At 39.1% G+C, this 21,906-nt stretch overlaps 1 protein-coding gene across 2 annotated transcripts in view; it reads left to right on the top strand.

Annotated features, from left to right (window-relative positions):
• nectin4b (nectin cell adhesion molecule 4b) overlaps positions 1 to 21,906 on the top strand; it is a 37,833-nt gene that overhangs the window by 11,981 nt on the left and 3,946 nt on the right. The window contains exons 4-9 of one of the 2 annotated variants that reach the window (XM_041803928.1): positions 8,623 to 8,901; positions 15,165 to 15,282; positions 18,279 to 18,430; positions 18,733 to 18,892; positions 18,987 to 19,038; positions 19,342 to 19,401. In XM_041803928.1, the coding sequence (XP_041659862.1) occupies positions 8,623 to 8,901; positions 15,165 to 15,282; positions 18,279 to 18,430; positions 18,733 to 18,892; positions 18,987 to 19,038; positions 19,342 to 19,401 (821 nt within the window). Of the gene's footprint in view, positions 1 to 8,622; positions 8,902 to 15,164; positions 15,283 to 18,278; positions 18,431 to 18,732; positions 18,893 to 18,986; positions 19,063 to 19,341; positions 19,402 to 21,906 lie in introns of both variants that reach the window. The other variant, XM_041803927.1, reaches the window with a different exon arrangement.

Genomic DNA, 21,906 nt, shown 5'->3' with positions numbered 1-21,906 from the left:
CAAGAACAGTTAACACTTAAAAGAAAGAATCCTCCAATTCCCATGAGAAATTTTCATAATAAGTGCATAACAGAGCATTCAAAAGTGAATGTAAAATGTAAAAACTACAATGATCACAGCCTTCCTAAAAGTTAATTCTAAAAATACTCTAAAATCATCATCAGTTCCTCAAGGGAGGTGCATTTAAGCACTGTTTAAGTTCAGTGCATTAATTGCACATGGGACAAAAGAGAATTTGTATCTGTTTTTTCTAGATCCTGGAAGTTGATATCTCCGTCCTGAGAAAAGAGGAGTGAATTCCTCCAAAAGAGGATAGCAGAGCTGGACAAGATTGACCATGCTTTCTGCAAAGTGTCAAAGATTTTTGTAAGAGAGAGCTGCTGAGTGTGCTTTAACAGGATTAGCTAATATTGATGGCAAATTCTCCATAGCAACATTCTCCATCAGTGTGAGTGAATGTGTAGGTGTGACCTGAAGTGTAAAAGAGCTTTGAGTTGTTGGATGACCAGAAAAGCATTGTACAGGCTCCATTTGCCCTTTTGATAGCTATACAAAGCTGATGGGACAGTTGATTGTGAAAAGTTATTTTTGTGGACAGTGACAAACTGGCCATGTTTCATTAGGAAAATTCCAGAAGAGCTGCCAGACTAGGGGGCCGTTTTTGCAACTTTCTTGCACATTTCTGTGGTTTTTGCCATTTTTTGCCACTTTCTACAATATTTTTTCCAGAGTTTTGCCCATTTGTGCCACTTCTTTTTCAAACTTTTCTTGGCCAGTTTTTTCCACTTTTAAACATTTTTTCCAGTTTTTGGCAATCTTTGTAGTGTCATTGCCACTTTTTGCAACTTTTTTTGCCCATATTTGCTGCCTTCCGCTGTTTTTGGCCACTTTTGCCATTTTGTGTTTTACCACTTTCAACCTATTTATGTCTCTTTTCACAAATATTTTGTTCTTTTCCCTAAGAAGAGTTGTCTTGGCTTCTTCTACTAAACTTTCTGGCATCCTGACATTTGTGCATATTATGGTCTTGCTAGGAAGTCTGACATTACTTTCCTAATCATTTAGTTCAGTGTGCCCATGCACATTGTTAATATCACCAATAAAAAGGTAATTCTGTTTAAAGGGAAGGTGTTTACATTTTGAAAAACGCTATACTGTACTGCAACATAAACACATAAGACTTTTTTCTTGCCTTGATAAGTGGTTATGATTTAGGTTCAAAATGAATATCATCAGCAGAGCTTAACTTTGAAATGGACCATGATTTTGCTGACCTCCATGGGCCCCTGTTTGGTTTGGCCCTGTAAAGCTCTCCCCTCTACCCCCCCTTATGGGCGTCCTTGACTGTGGATCACTGCAGATCTATAGAGATGCTCTGTTTGACAAATGTTACAGTCCAGATGTTAGAAAGCTTGTTTTCTTTGAACGGATCCCAACAAATTGTTCAGTATTTCATGTTTCTTTCAGTGAAAAACAATGATTAATACAAAACTGATCATCAAGACTCACAGTTAAGTTCTTATTCCATAAAAACTTAGACAATGACAAAGTTTATACTATTTCGCTTCTGTTTACCATCACCTTTGATCCTAAATAAATCGATAAGATGTGATTGGAGTGTAGACTTCCAACTTTTATGAAGTGGTTTCTCAAAAATATCATCTTTACCATTTAGGAATGACAGCTGTTATTCAGAGTACCTCCATCATCAGGAACTCAAAAGTATTTGACTTATCTTGCAAAAATCCTATCCCTCATAATAATCTTGATTTGCTTTTTGGGGGGTATTTTGCCTTTATCAGTGGGGCAGCTGAGGACAGACAGGACAGACATTTTTGACATTCAGATCATACGTCTGTTTCATTTCCCATGAAGAATATGGGTTTGTTTGATGAGAAGAAGCACACCTGGATTTGTGTTGGGGTTTTCACTTGGCTGAAAAATATCCAAAAACTTTGTCACTCTTGTCTCCAAAACATTAGGAATACATTAGATCTGCATTCTTTGTTCATTAGGTCATGATTTCACTGCAGCCTGACTGTGAGAAAGTCTCTTTAGCTGGTCTCTCCTGCTGTAAACGTGTAATCATGCTCTCTGCTCTTAATCACTTTATCAGTTTGCTGCCTGTCATCAGTCGGTGACAGCTTGGCATGTCCCAACACGCCACGGATCCCAGCAAACCAACGTAAACACACAAACCAGTAACTGACAACCTCCAGCGCTGAATTCTCTCCACTCATGTAACCACAAAAATTCAGCCATAAACTGCTGAATTTGAAAAAAGAATCAATAACATAAACATATAACAGGCTATTTTCCCATGTCAGTTTTGCAACACCAAAAGCAGCTAGATTTCATTATTTACATTTTTGTTGCAGGAATTTGGGTTCATGGAGGTCAGTGTCAACTCGTAATAAAGGCAAAGGTAATCTGATAAAGTACTATAGCGATCAATTGTGACCTAAAAATTCCTGAAACACGGTGCTATCTTCTTTTTCCCTGTGCAAAACAGAAGACGTTCTGTAATAATAAAGTTGAAGACCACCAAAATAATGTTTCAAAGCAGCAGAAAGGAGCTGCGCTTCAGACAAAATACAATTTGATGCTTAAAATTAACAAGGAAGCTTTTTTTTTAGTTTAGATTTTACCAAAGTTAGCGATGCTAGCCAGCTATATGTCAACATTGGTGTCATTCACTTACACTTTTTTTAACCACTGTAGTTTCTATTCAATTCAAAGAAAAGATACACTGCCTATAAAAAGTATTCACCCCTTGGATGTTAAACCCTTTAATTGATTTTATAAATCAGTCATGTTCAATATAATCTGACTTTTTTGACAAAACAGAAGATTAAAAAAAACTCTTAAATGTCAAAGTGAAACAAGTACTAGTAGTCTCACAATTAGTGAAATTGGGATCATCTGAGTGCAGTGAATGTTTCTCAAGTGATTGTAGTATAAAGACACCTTTGTCTGGAAGGTCCAGTCACTAGTTGATCAGTATTCCTGGCTACCATTTCACTATAAAGACAAAGGAACACTCCAAGCAATTCACGGAAAAGGTTATTGAAACATAAAAGTCAGGGGATGGATAAAAAAAAACCCAAGGCACTGAACATCCCCCGGAGTTCAGTTAAATCTGAGTAAGCGTGTAAGAAGGAAACTAGTGAGAAAGGCCACCAAGACACCTGTGACTACTCTGAAGAAGCTTCAAGCTTCAGCAGCTGAGATGGGAGAGACTGCACACATTAACTGTTGTCCGGGTTCTTCACCAGTCAAAGCTTTGTGGGAGAGTGTTAAAGAGAAAGCCACTGTTGAAGAAAACTTATATTTAATGAAGTTTAAAATAGAGTTCACCAAAAAGCATGTGGGAGACTCCATGGTCAAGTGGGGAAAGTTCTTTGGTCTGATGAGACCAAAATGTTGCTTGTTGGCCATCAGAAAAGACGCTATGTTTGTCAGACGCCAAACACTGCACATCACCACAAACACACCATCCCCACTGTGAAGCATGGCAGTTTCAGCATCATGCTGTGGAGATGCTTCTAGGCAGCCAGCCCTGGAAGGTTTGTAAAGGTAGAGGGTAAAATAAATGTGGAAAAATATAGAAAAGTCATGGAAGACAATCTTATTCAGTCTCCAAGAGAACTACGGCTTGGGAGAAGATTTATTTTCCAGAGAGACGATAACTCGAAGCATACAGTGAAAGCTACACAGAAATGGTTTAAAGGCAACAAGGTGAATGTTCTGGAGTGGCCGAGTCAAAGCCCAGACTTTAATCCAATAGAGAATTTGTGGAATCTGTGCAACCTGACAGAGCTTGAGCAGTTTTGTAAAGAAGAACGGAGTAAAATTGCAGTGTACCGATGTGTAAGCTTGATTGAGACCTATCCACACAGACTCAGAGCTGTGATTACAGCCAAAGGTGCATCTACGAAATTACTCACTCTATATTACATATATCTATTTCATTGACATTACTTTGAAGAAATCCGTTTTCACGCTGACAATAATGAGGTTTTTGTAATAACATCCAAGGGAGTGAATACGTACTGTAGGCATTGTATTTATATGTTTCACAAACAAAAATGAAGCATCTTCCTGTTGAAAAGTGTAATTTTATCAGTGCAGGATCTGAGGTGTGGCAGCTGTGAGCCAAAATGTGGCTAACGTTGGTGTAGCTGTCTCAAAGTGAGGCGATTGTTTTTAAGGAGGACTGCTTCAGTACTAAAGCAAGGACAACTAAAAATATTTCCATATGGGGCTAGGAGTAGATAGCCATCTTTTTAATAACCTAAACATGTTTTACAGCACAATTATGAGAAAGCTGCTTGGCACCTTGCTAAAGTCAACTAGTTGGAAAAACTGGTATTTGTTGTCTCTAGTTTAAAGACTTTTTTAAAGTGTAAACTTTGTTATCAGTGTAGGAAATTTCATCCCAGTTCTCACCAGTCAGTCAAACGCTGTGGGCGGTAAAATAATGAGGTCATGTAATGCTATTTGTAGAGTTTCTGTTTATAAAGCTTTAACATGTGTTGCCCTTTTTCTTTGTCTGCTAATCCATAAAGGCTTTCCCCGCTAATGCTAACTACCTGTTTGATTTTCTGGGTTAATAATCTGATCAGCTGTGGAAAGACTTACCAGGCTGTTTACAGCGGTGACAGATGTGGTGACTGAGGTGTGAATCACAATCGTGTTAAACCAGTTAGTGACGGAGAGAGACAAACAGAAATATTTAACATGTTTGACATGATTATAGTTTGACTTGTTGATGTTTTAGTCAGAAATTTGTCCCAAAGATGCCATCGAATCTGAAAAGGAAAGAAGACAGTCTGAGATGTCTGATCCCTTTTTCTTGCCGTATTTCTGTCTGAATGTTATGAATCACTGATTCTTGCTCAAACTTGCCCCTGATGTACAAAGACAATCTCTGTGATTTTACAGAAACAATGACTTTCAAGATAACGTGAGTCATATTAGCTTGAGGCAAGCTTAAAATAGCTTTAAAGTGATAATTACCAGATTTTATTTATACTAAAAAGTATTAATTAAATCCTAAGTACTTAATAACTGGAAAGTTCCATAACAAAAGCATTTTGGATCATCAAACATAAAACTAATTCTGTTTGTTTGGGGTTTAATCAAGTCAAACTCATGAGAAGAAATTAAAAACTAGACAACAGACTTTGAAAACATATATGGTCATGAAAAAGGTTCTACAAAACCGAATCCTCAGTCAGTGTAGGAATTATTTAACAAACTTAAAACTAACGTTTTTTCTGCTGCAACCAGTCAAAATGCAGTTTTCTAATATGTGCTTATTCAACCCTTAGAATTCCAGGTAAAATGAGTCAAAATGCCTATCAGGGAATTCCCAAATTAGATTGAATGCTGTGTTTGAACCAGCAAAAGCACAAACAAGGTGTCTTTATTAAATAACACTCTGATTCCTTCATGAACTGTCAGACTTACTGTAGCTGCCACTGGTATTGAGTAATACAACCAAAAACAACATGTCTTTCCTGTCTGATTCCTGTAGATGACGGTAGCTAGGAGGTGTTGGCTGGAAAACTGAACTGAACTGAAGCATGAGGCCTTAGCTAGTTCAGGTTCAAAGCTGATATCAATAGGACAGAAAATGAGGGTTTATCACTTGCGTTTCTGAGGAAGAATCCAGGTGCTTCAAGCTGGAGACTCTAAAAAAGGATTACATTTTGCAGACATATTTCTATAAAGCATTGCTAATAATTTCCTTGGAAAAAGACATAAAGAATGAAAATACACTGGACTATTGAGAACAACTGCAAATTTGTAAAATTCTACCCATGGATCTTTAAGATGTATTTATTTTTTAGATACATCTGGATTTAGATTGTGAGGACTCTTTCTAAAGCATTAGGACTGTTTTTGATGCAGAATTATAATCAGGAGAGTACAGGAGAGCTTCTAATGGTGAGCAGTGTCCCTTTTATTATGGTTGTTTGTTTGTAGCCTGACAAATGCATTAATTATGGCTGCTGTGGTGGGCCCTCTGACTTTTAAGGGGTTGTTAAGTGGCATGAAGGCACACCATTTATATCGAAGCTTCAGTTTAAAGGGTAAAATGTTTGCTTGATAAGTAATAAATCATTGCCTGTCATTGCCAGTGTTTTTTTTAAATTATTATTATTATTTTAAAATAGATTTGGACTGTTTGATATGCTTGTTGAGAAAGCTTGTTTTACAATAACGATAAACTTGTTGTAAAAGGTGCTCCTCTGTCTATAAAATTCTAATGATTAGAAATATTGAAAAGCACCAAAAGTAAAAAGGAACTCCTCTACTGTATATTTAATTTGTGTTAAGGAGGAATGCAGCTCTCAAATTGTAGGCACACTCCTGGACACTGTCTAAATTGTACAAATGCATTGACTAATTTTGGTATCTCAGAATGGAAATACAAGCTAAGACTTTCTAAATAAATACAGATTAAACTTCAGTTTAGAGCTAGGCTCAGGGTTAAAGTAAGAGTTAGGATACCAACAGTTAAAAGTGAAAAACTTGACCTGCAAAACCTGAATTCAAAATGTTTAATAAAGCAGAGAAAACAGTCTGATTACCGAACAAAAGCTTGTAGCAGTGCAGCAAACATAGCTGACATAGCTGTCATTGCTCCGTTGGCTCTGTAACCTATAGGCTATATAACAGAGCTATTAGGCCAACAGAGCTATGTAGCTCATGCAGCTAAAGCTGAGCTCATAAAGCAGCTACATCAGCTACTTAGCTATGTAAGTATCTAAGTAGCTAAATTAGCTTTAGCTATGTTTGCTAAAGCTCATGTTGCTAAAAATAACTTAGCTACAGATAACATTATTATGTGGCTAAAGCTAATATCACAAAGCAGCTACATAAGCTACTTATCTATGTTGTCTAAATAGGTAAATTAGTTTTAGCTATGTTTGCTAAAGCTAATTTAACTATAGATAATGGAGCCACATACCTAAGGTAGCTAAAGCTAAGCTCACAAAGCAGCTATGTAGGCAACATAGGTACATTATCTATGTAGCTATGTAAGCCATAGAAATTCTTGCTAAAGTTCACGTTGCTCATATAACTCAGCTACATTGACTTATGTAGTAATGTTATTTTTTTAGCTAGTGTAGCTATATTAGCTTTTGCTAAAGCTAATGAGGCTAAAGTGAGCCACCTTTTATGTAACTACTTCTATAATTGGTCTAAACATAACTTAAACCTGATTAGACCTCTGGTCTTTTCTGTTTTATTTATGAAATGTTACTTAGTCTGCAATTTTTGGCAGCAAATAGTGGCATAAATCTCACTTATTTCCTGCTATCTCCTCCATCTCAAGGTTCAATTTACAAAACATTTTGAGCTCATTATCTTCATTACTCCTATAAAGTTTGGCAGCCTTGTGCAGCTCTTGTTTTGTGTCTCATGTGGAGATAACTGTTTGCATCTCCCCCTCTGCTTTGTGGAGCATCATCCTCATCCTGACCAGGAGAGAATGCAGTGGCAGCCAAGGCTGACCAAAAATTTGATTGGCCAACCCAAAAACCTTCACAATGATTGATTTTTTTGCCTTGTCTAATGAAATGTAATGAAGACTCTTTTTAATCTTTATTTAGTAAGCACATTTTAATATACTGTAACTTGGTTTAACAACTTAAAAATGCTAAAGACGGGGGACATCAAAGTGGCCAAAGCATCCTTATAATTTTTGTATATGTGGCTCTCCTTAAAGAAACTGGACCACCCTATATTAGATTAGTTTAGATTGGATTAGATTGTGCAGAACTTTAAGGCATGTTTGGGGCAAAAATTGAAGCTTTACAAGGGCCTGAAATGGCAAGTAATTAGGCAGGAAGGACGTTGACACAACCCCAGAAGAACTCTGGATGTCTTTGCATTAAAGCAAGTCCACACCTTCAGGGCAGAGTAAAGGGTGGATGTGGTGAGTAAGCATGGCCTAGGATACCGTCCAGGCGGGTGGTAGGGTTACCACAAGTCCCTGGTCGTGTTGTGGATGTCCCAAGAGCTGAAAAACAGCTGGCGTTCTCTGGGTCCAGGGCTTGATGATGAATCCTGAGCACCCTACATGCCTAAAACTTATGCACATGACTGTAACTGCTGTATAAATACTTTATGGTCATTGCAAAAATGTGAAACATTATTTTAGTGCATCTCATCTCACTGATTGTAGTTTTCAAAACAAAACACTAGTAAGCTGAAAAAAAAAACCATGTACACACTGCAGCAGGGATAGAAAATAGTATTAAATAGTGAGTAAATTTTACTCTGTCAGTAACTGCTACCTGCCTAATATTGTAACACAGTCCCAGCACTTTAAAATGTTCAGATTCTTGATGGCACAGGTAAAAGCAAAACCAGTTCTGATAACATCTTCTTGACTGATGATCTTAGGCTAAACTCTGATTTAAGCTGACAAACTTTCAACCATCAGCAGAGGAATGGGGAAACAGCCTTGAAATGTCAGACGGCATCATTCTGAACACTTAACTCCAAATATTCAAGTTAACTCACAATAAGTTAAAGACATTTTTGAGTGAAGTGTATGCCTTTTTAATCTCAAACCTGCATGCTCTTCTTCCTCTTCTTCTTTAGTTTTACCCATCTCCTTTCTGGAGCCGGCGCTGCTAGTCGAGGGCCAGTCGTTCCGTGTGGCTGCCTCATGTCGAGCTGTGGGCCGCCCGCTTCCCCGTCTCTCCTGGGACACTGACCTGCCGGGACAGTCCACAAACCGCACCAGTGTGGGGGGGTCAGTGTCCAGCTACTACTCTCTGCACCCTCTGCGCAGCATGAATGGGAAGAAGCTGGACTGTCTGGTGTGGCATCCTGGCCTGGAGCAGCCACGCAGGATCTCAAACCGCCTGGTGGTTCAATGTGAGTAACTGATGATGATGATGAAGCTGTGTATTATTTAAAATAAAGGAGTGGAAGGGAAATAAATTAAATTTGGAAGTATTAATAAGTTTTACAAAAGGCAGCACATCACAAAACACAGTTATGGACGACACAATACATTTTACTAGGTTATTTGGCTGACATCATGAAGGACAACCGCTGATGTGTTAATAATTTACAAGAGGCTGTGCCTATTTAGTCAAGAACCCCTTTATCACAGCTGAACCTGCAGGAACGGATAACAAACAACCAGATTCACTTCACAAGAATGCATATTCAGGTAGTACTAGGATTTCTCACGGGGCACTTAGAGTGAAACATGTATGTTGTGCTACTCCAAGGAACATTTTAGGCTGATCTTATCAAGTCCATTCATCATTGTATTAAGAGTATGAATCCAATACGTTTCTCTCAGGGTAAGTCACCTCAGGATATCACCTCCTCTAATAGGCATTGTGATTTTTTCGATCACATAGAACTTTAATGCGGACATTGAACCATATTTTTCTTTGATAAAATGCTTGGAAATTGCATTGACCTGTAGGGTCACATGGACTATGCAAAAAACTTCTCAGTTCTTAAAGTAAACTTTGTATTAAATGCTTTTTTATTACTACTTGAGTAGATTTGTAGACCAGTACATTTACTTAAGTCGGTTTTAACCAGAGTACTGTACTTTTTCTTGAGTACAATAGTTGTGAACTCTTTTCACGTCTGAATTTTGGCGACAGCTTCTAGTGGACACTCAAGACACTTCAGTTTCTTGCTCTTCTGCTTCATTTTACAACTCCAGAGCAGATGTGCGTGGCTAACTGGTCAAACGGTTAGAATTATTTATCAAATTGTCTGGCGCAAGATTAAACTAATTACCTTTCATTTTATATAAACCTGGGCCTGAAATCCTGGTCTATACTCCTCTTTTAAACTGTAATGAACCTCTTGCCAGTAGAGGCCGCTGTAGCTTCAGTTAATGGTCCCTGCCTTCCTGTCTGAGCTTTCCCACGCACTTCATATGAGAATATGAGAATAGAAGAGAAGCTCAGCGGTGGCTTAGCAGTTAGCTTGTAGTAGGAACAGCGCGTTACGACAGATTTTTATGAAGCAAATGGAAATAAAGTAGTATGTGGGCTGTCGAGGGTTGAACTCACATATAACTACTTGACCAAAGTAAAAGAAACCACACATCAAAGCCCGATAATAATCTGCAAAGAGGAATGAAGGCTGGCGGTGTTAGCTTTTAATGTTAGCCGCGCTGTATCAAGCACACACACCCACTGACACAATGGCCCTGTGAGGAATCTGACTGTTTTGTAGGGATTTTCTCCTCTTTAGATTAGTTGGTTAAACAAATTTTAGGTTAGCGTTTAGCCGAACAGACGCTTAGGAACATCCTTAGTCCAGAGGTCGCCATTCGATGCCAAACTGAAATAAACCAGAAAGTTGTTGAAAAAATGCGTGGTATTAAATATTTTTGTGGCATGGAAAATGTGACAGCTTGTCATTTTTATTGGTGCTCATAAGGATGTACATGTCAATCAGACTGCAAAGCAAAAGTGAAAGGTTTGAAAAAGGTATTTCATACTTCCTTGAGCTGTCTTCCCGTCCACAAACCTTTAATTTAATGGTTTTTTTTTTTAACCTCTGTGATAGTCCTTTCAAGATTTGTTTTATTTGCAGAGGTTCTCTGCGGGGGGGTTGGGACCCAAAAGTGGGTTGGACGGCTGTTTTCTGTGTAGGTCTCTCATGTGTCCCTGGATTGAAAAATGGGTCAAGAAGTCTGTGATGTACAGAAGCCAGCAGTGAACATGCATTCATAATTTTATTTCACTTTATTTTGCCATGAGAATAATTAGATTGTTTTTTTTTAATTTATTTTGTCATCTTCTACAAAAAGCTGCTCTTCTCATGATAACCTGATCGTTTCTTGTAAACTCTAGAAAACAACTAAAATTGACACTTTTTTAAATCAGATTTTGGAAATTTGCATCACCATTTCTCACTACCAAGGTAGTGATGAGTCCTGAGGCCAGACCAGTTGTCCAGAACCTCTTCTTTAAGCAAAGAGCACAAAGAAGCTAAATGCTGCTCTCCCTAAGTCAGGCACCAGTTTCTTACAGTTTCCTGAAATAAAATAAATGATCAATTAGTTTGATTGCACTGTGTCAGGATAAGAGACCTGCAGAGCAGCTTTGACTCTATAATCATGTTATAATCTGCTTAAAGTTTCTCTTTAGTTAGAAATAGCATTCAGTATCCTCAGTTTTCTATTCTCCACTGGGCTTCAGTGGGGTTATTCAAGCCTCTCCCCTTTGTGGTTAATTCAGCTAATGACATTTATTTCTTCTCTTCACATATTTGTTCAGCTTAACCTTCCTTCTGGGAAATAAATGGGTAACAGTCGACTAAACATTAGACAGTATTGACAAGTTTGATCCCTTGCTGGGAAAGTTTACAATCCTCCTCTAACAGCATAGTTAGTGCAGTCAGAGTGCAGGGATCTCAGTGTGAGAAAAAAAGCTTTTTGTTCAGAGTCAGTGACATCTAAGAGTGGATGACTTAGTCTGACTTTAAATTACTAAGATAATGCACAAGAGCAGCCCTATGCAATCTGCCTCATATTTACAGTTTAAAGCAACAGATCATATTAAGAAAAAACAAGGATCACTATTTTACTATCTTGGTTTGGTGTACTTCCTGGTTTGATTTTCTATCCCTTGATTAGTTATTGTTTGCTCTCTGTCACTCATTAGTTATTCTGAATTCACCTGATCAGTGTTTATTTAAAGGCTGCGCTCCCTTGAACTCACTTTGACCTCCATATGGGTGACAGTTTCAACACTGATGAACATCCTACGTGTGTTTTTAACTTCATTGACATGAAATGAAGTAATTAACCTCTGTTAACATTGCTGAAGTTCCTAGCTGGATTCATTCATGCTGACCTGATGCACCAGCGAAGAAATTAACTCCAACATCCTGGAGTTAGAGGTGCAGCATGTCAAACAGAAAGCACATGTTCTGTAACAAAAACACATAGGATGCAGGATTAAAAAGGAAGCCACAGAGACATGACTGTAACAAAATACTCATCCTACCCCTCCTGTACCTGGCAATCAAACTGAAATCCTGACCTAACTACTCATAGCAACAAGGAATATCCTTACCAAAAACATATTCCTTCTTATTCTTGATGCTGAAGACAGTCAGTATGCAGCACTCCAGCAGTTTCTTGTGTGGAGAAGCAAAACACTTTCCTCCCTTGTTCTGCTCCCAAACTGTGTCATTCATTCTCCCATTTATCCTGCTGCTGTCTCTTCTGCCATTTATCCCAAACTTACCAATAGTTAATGCTGCAGTTCCCTTAGCTGGTCTACCTCGGCCAGTCCTCCCTTCACAAGACTGGCTATCAACCTTCAGCTCTCTTGCAAGTTCCTAGTCCTCAGCCTTAGTGCTCTGGAGCTGCAGCTTCCCTGTAGCTGAGTTTTAGGGCTGGCAATTAAAGAATGTGATAGACCCTCAGGCCTCCTTTTTAGACATGTAAAAACAGGGATGTATGAACAGGGATTTGTATCTATTTTGGGAATCTTATAATCCTTCATACTTTGTTTGGATGGACCTCTGTGTGCTCAGGCTGCATATGGAGGTGGTCTGTGATGTCTTCATCCACATAGGTGGAGCCAGGCCTGCCAACAGATTTGGCTGGGCCCCTGACAAACCCAGAGAATAGGCCTACCCTCATTCCCTCATAGTATCAATGTATGTATGTAGCTGTAGCATCTCTGCTACTCTTGGTGCCATTCTTCATCAAGTCTTAACACCTTTGACGCATTTTAACCCCTTTACACTTTTTCACCTGCCCATTTTTGCCTCTTTTTAACCCCTTTTCAAGACTCGTTCTGCACATATGGCATCTATAAACCTACCTTTGCCACTTTTAACTGATTGTGGCACTGTTAACCCATTTTACCTGCTTTTCTTGCCACTTGAAACCCATTTTTGTCACTTTCTGCCCTTTTTTGCTTCTGTTAACCTGTTGTTGCCACTACCAACATCTTAATTTTAGCTAAATTTCACTATTTATTATTTCCATTTTGCCACCTAAAATCCATCTCACCACTTAAAGTCCATTTTTGCCATTAGTATCCCATTTTCAATCATTTTTTCTGCCTGTTTTGTCACTTTCTACCCATTTTTGTTACTTAGAATTTAATTTGGCTGTTTGTTACCCATTTTCACCACTTTTTTTTCTGCCTGTTTTGCCATTTCCTCTCAGTTTTGCCCCTGTTATCCCATTTATGTAACTATTAACCCCTTATGACCACTTTTTATGCCCATTTTAACTGCATTTCATTAATTTTGAAATCAAATTGTCCTTGATAAGTTTGATTATTCAGGTTAAATATAAAATTTGCTTGTCCCCTTACACTTAACCATGATTTTGCTGGCCTCCATGGGCCCCAGTTTGGCTGGGCCCCAGAAAGCTCCTCCCTTTATCCCCACTTAGGGGCGGCCTTGAGTGGAGTAAAGTGGTGGATTATGGGGCATTAAAGCCTAAATCTTTGAGACTGATAAGAAGACTGTTACTGCTGTGAGTTATGGTAGATAAATGACAAAATAAATCAGTCATACTAAACCAACAGATCCTGCTAACCACAACATAAATTTTTAATCTCGTAGCCAGTTGGGCTTTTTATTCACTTATTTTTATTAAACATTGTTTCAAATAATAACATTTTCTGCATTTTTATAAATGAATACATATCTAGAACACCACTTTTCTTTTTATTATTTTACTTTTTATAAAAAGTTTTGATTTAACCTTTTACACTAGATTCCTACCCTTCCAATGTTTTGTAACAAAAAAGAAAACATCAGACAGTTTCTGCCCCTTTTAAGGGGGCAGTTGTGCAAATTATTAAGAATTAGTTCAATTTTTTTATCTTCAGCATGTTGAGTTATGGTTTATCAATATTTATGACACATTCAGAACAATTTAATTTCTGAAAGATGATGTTTTTGCGCCCAAATAATGTAAAGATTTATTGACTTTTTAAATCTGAAGTTGTATTTAAGAATTATTTTTGGGCTTTTATGCCCTTAGTCACAGAGGAGGACAGTGGATGGAGTCAGAAACAGGGACTAGAAAGTCTGGAGGTGACATCTAGGAAAGGAGCCTCAGACTGGACTTGAATCCAGACTGGACTTGAACCCAGGCTGCCCTTGTACATGGGGCCCGCCATAAAACCCCGAGGCCATCTACACCCCATGAAGTTGTATTTAAATAGCTTGAAATGTTGCTTACAACTGCCTGATAAGCCTGTCCTGGGTTCCTCCTAAATTTGGACTAAACCCCAGATATTTAATTCTTCTGGCCCCACCTCTGTAGTCCAGATTTTTGTGGTTGTGCAGACACAACACATACTGGCATCATTTACAGGCCACGCCGTCAGCTGGCATGATCTGTGGTATTCTGCTTGTAAACAAAGCAGAGCTTTATTTACAGTCATTTCAGCCTCTCCAGGTGTGATGGGAATTTCCTCTCAATTTAGACACATCCCAACTCGCTCATAACTTGTCTTGAGTTGAATTAAGTGATCACTTTAATCTAACCAGTACCCCTGCTTACATAAGGGAGAAAAGCTGCTAAAGAGGCACTGCCTGGCCTCTAAGCTAATGGCTAATTTACCTCCGTGCATTGTTATTACCAGCAGTTTCACTGTGCACGGCATGTGGGGATACCAAGCCATGGGAAGAGAGCCATAGATGTATGTTTGTATTTCTGGGCTGTTGTTTGTAAAGGAGGTGGGTAAGTGAGTCCTGATATCAGGCCTTTACTGAAGATGTAATATTAATGTGTTGGGTAAATGCATGTACTTGCTTGGTATTCAAATGCCCAAATTGCATTGTTAATGCAGAATGTAAACAGGGTGCAAAGTTGCAAAAAATGACCATGCCATTTCTGAGAAAAACTTGTCTTTGTGGGAAAAGAGGCAAAAATGTGCCACATCTTGGAACACTCAGATGGCCTAGTGGTTCGGTCGTACCCTATGTACGCTGGGGGTCCTGGTTCAAGTATGGCCTGTGGCATCTTTCCTGCATGTTTCTACCCTGCTCTCTCATCCCTGTTTCTGATTCTACCCACCACCCTCCTCTATTAATAAAGGCATAGATGGCCCAAAAATATCTTTAGAAACAAATTGCCACATCTTATAATCTACTTATGCCTCTGATTTTTCTCCCAGATCCTCCGGATGCCACCATCTCTGCTACGAGGGCTGACTGGTTTGCAGGTTTGGAGAGAGCCGAGCTGGTGTGCAGCAGCGGAGGACACCCCAAACCTGAGAACTTCACCTGGACACGGTACTATCATCAGCCTGTCTGCTGCTCATACATATCTGTGGTTTGAATCTGTCTGCCTGACACAAAGAACCAGACAAATACATATGAATCCAGCCCTCTGTAATGCTACATGTGCTGTTTTAATTTGCTCTTTACATGGCACTGGAATGTGTCATCAAACATAAATAAGCCACGGCTAACACATATGCACACAGACGACACACCTGCGAACAACAAAGAAGTGTGCACTGAATTTAAAGGAGGGCGTTTTTCTCAACGAGCTCAATTCACAGCAGAATAAAAGCTTCTGGTGTCATGTTGCCCAATTTAAATTCAGAAAAGGAGTAAGGGAGATATTTTCACACAAGGGAGAACACAACACGAGGAAGAGCAGGAGACACATGCTAAGCACTTAATCATAGAGCCATGCTTTAAATATCACTGTAATGTCTGCTAAAACACAGGGTCTGGGCTTTAATTAGAGACACGGCTGCAGCCATTACTGCTGCAACTGAACACACCGGTCCAATGCTGCATGCTGAGGGAAAAATAATTCATTCATGGCACAATCTAGAAATATTAAGATGATTTTAGATGAAACTGTTTCAACCCTTCAGACCCTTCTGTGTACACATCAGTACAAACTCATACTGTGTGGACAGGATTGTTCAAGTCCATGAACAAGTCTGTGAAATGTGTCAGTATTTCAGCAAATGTGTAGTAGAAAGAAAGCAACTTTGCAAACACTGGTGTAAAGACTTTCATTTCTTTACACTGGGTGATGTAAAAAGAGTGGAAAATCAAGTTTGGTCAAGTAAAGATACACTTTTAGATACTTTGTCAGAAAAGTCCTTCCATCCATAATCCAAACTGCTTATCCCAATTGGGATTGTGGCTTGAGCCAGTCACTGGGACAGGATATACCCCAGACTGGCAGCTAGTACGATACAATACAATACAAGAACTTTATTCATCCCCGAAGGGAAAGTCACTCGTCTGGGATTCTCATCTGTTTACTGTAGAATTATAAAGTCTGATAGCTGATGGTATGAAAGATTTTCTAAATCTTTCTGTCCTGCAGCGCAGGGATAGGAGCCGTCCACCACCGTTGTTTCTTTGCTCACTGAGGGAGATATGAAGTGGACCTAATGAACATGTTTTTGGCCTATGGGAAGAAACCTGAAGAAAACCAACGCATGCCCTAAGAGGAAGGCAAACTTCCCTGATAGCAAACATCCTTTGAGTGGTTAAGGCACGCACCATGTGCACAGGTGACCAATCCGGCCTGTGGCACAATTTCCTGAATGTCTCTCCACGCTCTCTTCCATGTTTCCGACTCTATCCACTGTCCTATCCAATAAAGGCCAAAAATAAATCTTTAAAAAAAAAAAAGAAAAAAAAAAAGAGCAGTCATAGGTGTCTTGGTGGCCTCTCTCACTAGCACGGTCACACACGGTGTGTTTGTGAGGATGGCCTGATCTAGGCAGAATTACACATGTTCCATATTCCTTCCATTTCTTGGTGATGGATTTAACTGAACTCAGGGGAATGTTCAGATCCTTTATTTTTTTTGTATACATCCCCTGACTTATACTTTTCAATAACCTTTTCTCTTGAGTTGTTTTGAGTGCTCTTTTGTCTTCATGGTGTAATGGTAGCCAGGAATACTGAGTAATCAGTGACTGGGCCTTCCAGACACAAGTGTCTTTACTACAATCACTTGAGACACATTTACAACACTCAGGTGATCCCTGTTTCACTAATTGTGAGACTAATAGCACCAGTTGTCTGGACTTCTGTTGAATTAGGTCAATCACTTTAAAGGGGGTGAATATTTATGCTATCATTTATTTTACTTTACATAGTTTTATTTAACTGTCATCACTCTGTAGAAATCTGTTTTTACTTTAAAATTTAAGAGTTTTTTGTGTTTCGTTCATTCAAAAAGTGAACATATATTGACCATGACTGATTTATGAAATCAGTACAAGGGTCAAACATCTAAAGGGGTGAATATTTTTTGTAAACACTGTATATACACTAAAATACATAAATCTTTTTGTTTTTTTGGAAATTTTCGCTGTTGTTGAACAGCCATCCACTCTTTGTTTTATTATTCATTTATAATTTTTAAGCTCTGAGTACCTGTGTTTACTTTTTGGCCTGTAATCAGGATGATAGCATGTACATTTATTGTAAAATGCATTCTATATAGAGTTTTAACACTCTATTTAGCTGCTTCAAATTTCAGGCTCTGCATTAAGGTAACAATATATGCCGACCTGCGACTCCTTGCATTGACTAGGAACTTTTCTGGCTGCTACAGGTGGATTACACACCTTATCTCTATCATTTTCCTCCATCTTCTCTGTGTCAGATTCAATCTCTGCCTGTGACTGTGAGATAAAAGGCTGGTTAGAGGAGCTAGGTGGGGTTTGGAGAGGAGAAACTTGAGCAGGTTGCAGTTTTCGGGGGGGGGGGCAGCATTTAAAAAGCTGCAGCAGCTCAGTGAAACCAGCAGCAACATGAGTCCTCTCTGTGGACCTGATCAGAAACTGGCTCTCCATTATGCAGCCTGTAATGTCTTCACCTTCTCTGTGTTGGACTCAGTAGATGGACCTCCTTTAAATCCTTCAAACCTGATATTTATTCAGTCTTTTAGATCAATGGGCGCCGGCTGGAAGCTCAGCAGGTTCTTACTTTGGCTGCAGGTGAATTGATGGTTGCACTTTGCACTGAACCTGATCCTGTGTCGTGTTAAATCAACCAAAAAACTTCTGTAATCCAAGCCATTGTTTCATATCAGATGCCATTGCACACTACTGTGTCACCTCTTTCTACATTTCAACAGAAATACTTCAACATTGTTTTGTTTATTTCATTTCCTAATAACTTAAAGTGAGTCACAGCTTTTGTTTCAAGCCCTGACTCATCACTTTTGTATTTCTTACCCTCTGGTAACCTCTGTGACACATTGTTTTAAAATGAATGTTGACATTTACCTCCAATGTCCATAGGAGAGGAGGAGACCTGCCTGATGGGACATCTGTGATTGGAGGGAGGCTTGTGTTTGGGCGGGCTCTTCGTATGAATGACAGCGGGGTCTATGAGTGTGAGGCCAGGAACAACGTGGGAGCAGGAAACACAGAGTACAAGTTGACTGTCACTGGTAAGAGCTGGAAATTTAAGACTTTATAGGTGGTTAAAATCAGATAGGATAAAAATCAGACACTTAACTGATTATCTGTATTTTATAATGAGGATATGAGAGGGTGGAGACTTTAAATCATGAAAGAAATGGAGGTTTAACCACCAAGAACTTTCTCTTTTTGATTTGGACTTTTTAAAGAAATTTGCTGCCCCCTTGTGGTAGGCATAGACATAGAAATGTGCTCCTTTAGGATTCAAACTGGTGCATGCAACTTGTTTGTTTAAGTTGAATTGAGACATTTTTCATCTTTTTTGTTCCAGAAAAATCTCTGCAAACGCAGCCTATTGACAAACAGCTGCTGATCATTATCGGGGCCTCAGCTGGAGCATTGATCATGGTCCTAATCATTGTCGTCCTGCTGGTCAACCGCTACCACCGGCACAGAAACAAGAAGCTGGAGAGGGAGCTCAGCGAAAAAACGTAAGCCCATATTTACACTACATGATGTAGAAACTTAGAAATACTTTGTTTCTTGCTCTGAAAATCTTCTAAATGTATTGTCTTTTCTTCCCAGGGAGGAAATTAACAGTTTCTCCAGACAGGCCTCCTTCAGGAGACTCAACTCTGTAAGCACAGACCCCAGAGTGACGGTACAAACACACACAGAGACTTACACTCTCCTGCTGTGAACAATAACCTGCAGGGTTTACACAAACCACCCTGACACACCCGCCTCCGGGACGGGTGGAGCCGCTGGAAGTCAGCAGTAGTGTCTGCTGCAGAGGCCGATGATTACAGGCTGCTGCAGCTTCAAACAAACAAACATTTACAGTTCATAGACAGCTGTCATTAATATTTTATTGTATTCGATTCTTTTTATTTTTCTTTTGTGTTCATGTTCTGTAACTTTCTCTCTCCGGTCTTTTCAGCCGGAGGATTACGCCATGCTCAGAGTAGACAGCCGAATGAAGAACAGTGAAATGTCTCTGGTGAGTTTCTGACCAGGGGCACGGTCCCCCATAAACCTTTTTTTTTTTTAAACCTAGATAACAATCATGCTTATCAGAGCAATAAAAATTACCTCTATTTATCTATGCTGTGGTGCAATGCAGCCTTTTCAGAATGTATACCCAATTCCTTACGACAGAATGACCTTTTTTAGGTAATGATAACAATGTGGATGGGCACACTGGACTCAACCATTTAGAAAGTAATGTCAGAAGTCTGGATTACAAAAAAAGAAGAAGAAACTCTGACAACTTTGGTGGACAAAGTGGCAATAATGTGTTAAAAGTGGGAAAAAAGAGCAGGTTGGGCTAAAGTGGGGTAAAAGTGGTGAAAAGGGCAAGAAAGTGGTGAAATAATAAAAGGGACAGATCTTGGTCCAAAGTTGCCAAAAGAAAAAAAAATCGCGAAAAGAGATTAAAAGTGTCAATAGGTGGAAGGGGCCTGTTAAAAGTTGCAGGAAAAGTGTTTAAAAAGGCAAAAAATGTCTTAAAAAGTGGCACAAAATGAGCAAAAATGGGTTAAAGGTGTTAAAAAAAAATCTGTGTAGATGGGTAAAAGCTGCATTAAAATTTATGAACATGAGTGCAAAGTGGCACAATTTGGTGAAATGGGTTAAAAGTAACAAAAAGTGGCAAAACATTGCGTAAATGGGGTATCAGTAGGAAAAATTAGTGAAAAAAGAGGGAAACAAAGATGAAAAGTGGCAACAATGGCAAACATGAGATAAAGCGGCAATACGGTGATAAAAGTAGCAAAAAAAGAAAAATAGATTAACAGTACAAAAATGGTGGGTGAAAATGGATTAATAGTAGCAAAAACCTGCTGTAAAGGGTTGTAAGTGGCAAAAAATGGTGGAAATGGTTTAAAAGTAGCAAAAAAAGCTACTACAAGTAAAAAAAAATGTGGTTGGAAAAAGTGATGGCAATTGGGTGGAAAAAGTGGTGAAAAGGGGTTAAAAGGGGCGTGATTGAACAACTTCAAAATCAGACCCAATATTACTTCAACATTTTTCAGCTCCAAAGTGAAGTAACTGTAAGCCATGACGGTACTGGTCCAAAATGCATGCATTGTCATGGTAAATAAATAGCAAGAGGGGAGGGCCCATTCACTGCTTTTTCAGGGTCCCAGGCAATTCTGTGGGCAGGCCTGCCTGGGGCGTTTGCCTTTTGGGGGAAGTGTTGTTATACATGACTAGGGGGGGAATGTAAAGAGGGATTGTTGTCAAAAGAGGGTGATTGATTTCATGTAAATGAAGCAGCATGAGTGCTCTACTGTTATGATTCGCTGTAGCTCTATCAAGACAGAAAAAGACCCTACAGGAAGAAAAGACTTCTGCTAAGGAGGGAAAGAAAAAGTGTGATGCAAGCTGAGCTGGAAAAGATTAAAGATATGAAGCCAAAAACATTATAGAATGAAGAGAAAATTAATGTTGGGCAGAAAAAAGAATAAAATTGACTCAGACGAATATGCATTTGTACAACAGTGACACTTACAGATCATTGTTTCTTAGAGCTTTAGGGCGCACTCACACTAGGCCATCCGTACCGTGCCGTATTCTAACCATGCTGAAGCCCATTTGACCTCCTCCCCTGTCCCCCCTTTGGCCCGCACTCACACTGCTCAACACATCTAGGCCTGGGCACGGGTATGTCACGCTCTGACGTCATCACACGAAGCATCCACCGCTGATGAATTTGTACGTGTTGATGACTCAGTATGCATAAGTGTTGTTTTTTAGGCAGTAAAATAGCAAAGATTTATACGATATCTGATATCTTAAAGGCGCATGCATTCGTAGTTTCAGTACAGGACTTTTGATATGGTGCAGACATGAGCGATCCGAATATGTTCAGAGAAAAGGATGACATAAAACTGAACAAGTATAAACGGCTCATATTGAACCAAACATGAGCTTTTATTTAGAAAATTACAAGCTCCAGGCAAGAGGGTATGGGATGAGAGGTCTCCAGGCCATAAACTCTTATAAACATCCTGTCACTGTAACAACACATCACCTTATCATCTCTGTGGTGCATAAAGGAAAAAAGGTTTATACATGTATTTAATAAGGCAGGTGTGTTTGAAGGAAGTGTGTCTGAGAAAGAACTCCAAGAAAACTTTCTAATTTGCAAAAAAAGTTGTTTATTTGCATTGTTTTGGTACTTGAACTTTTTCATGCGAACAGTGTGTGAAAAAGGAAGGACATCTTGAATAGGAAGTGGTTTCATATCTTCAACTAACCAGTCATTATCATTATTTCAGATCTCTGTCAGCAATTAACAAACCCACAGCAAACATCAGCTTCCTGACTGAGAGAGTAAATGATGAAGGATTACCAAAGGCCTAAAAGGCAATTGTAACAAATCTATAATGTTAAACAAGGGGGCTAAAGGTCCTGAACGAGAGTTACGTTATAATAAAGAGCAGGAAACACTACCATTTAAAAGAAGGGGAATTATAAGCTCCAAGCGCATCAGCTTTATCAC

This window comes from Cheilinus undulatus, linkage group 13 (genome assembly GCF_018320785.1).
Source record: "Cheilinus undulatus linkage group 13, ASM1832078v1, whole genome shotgun sequence".
Classification (NCBI taxonomy): Eukaryota; Metazoa; Chordata; class Actinopteri; order Labriformes; family Labridae; genus Cheilinus; species Cheilinus undulatus.
This window is presented reverse-complemented; position numbering and strand designations above follow the sequence as displayed.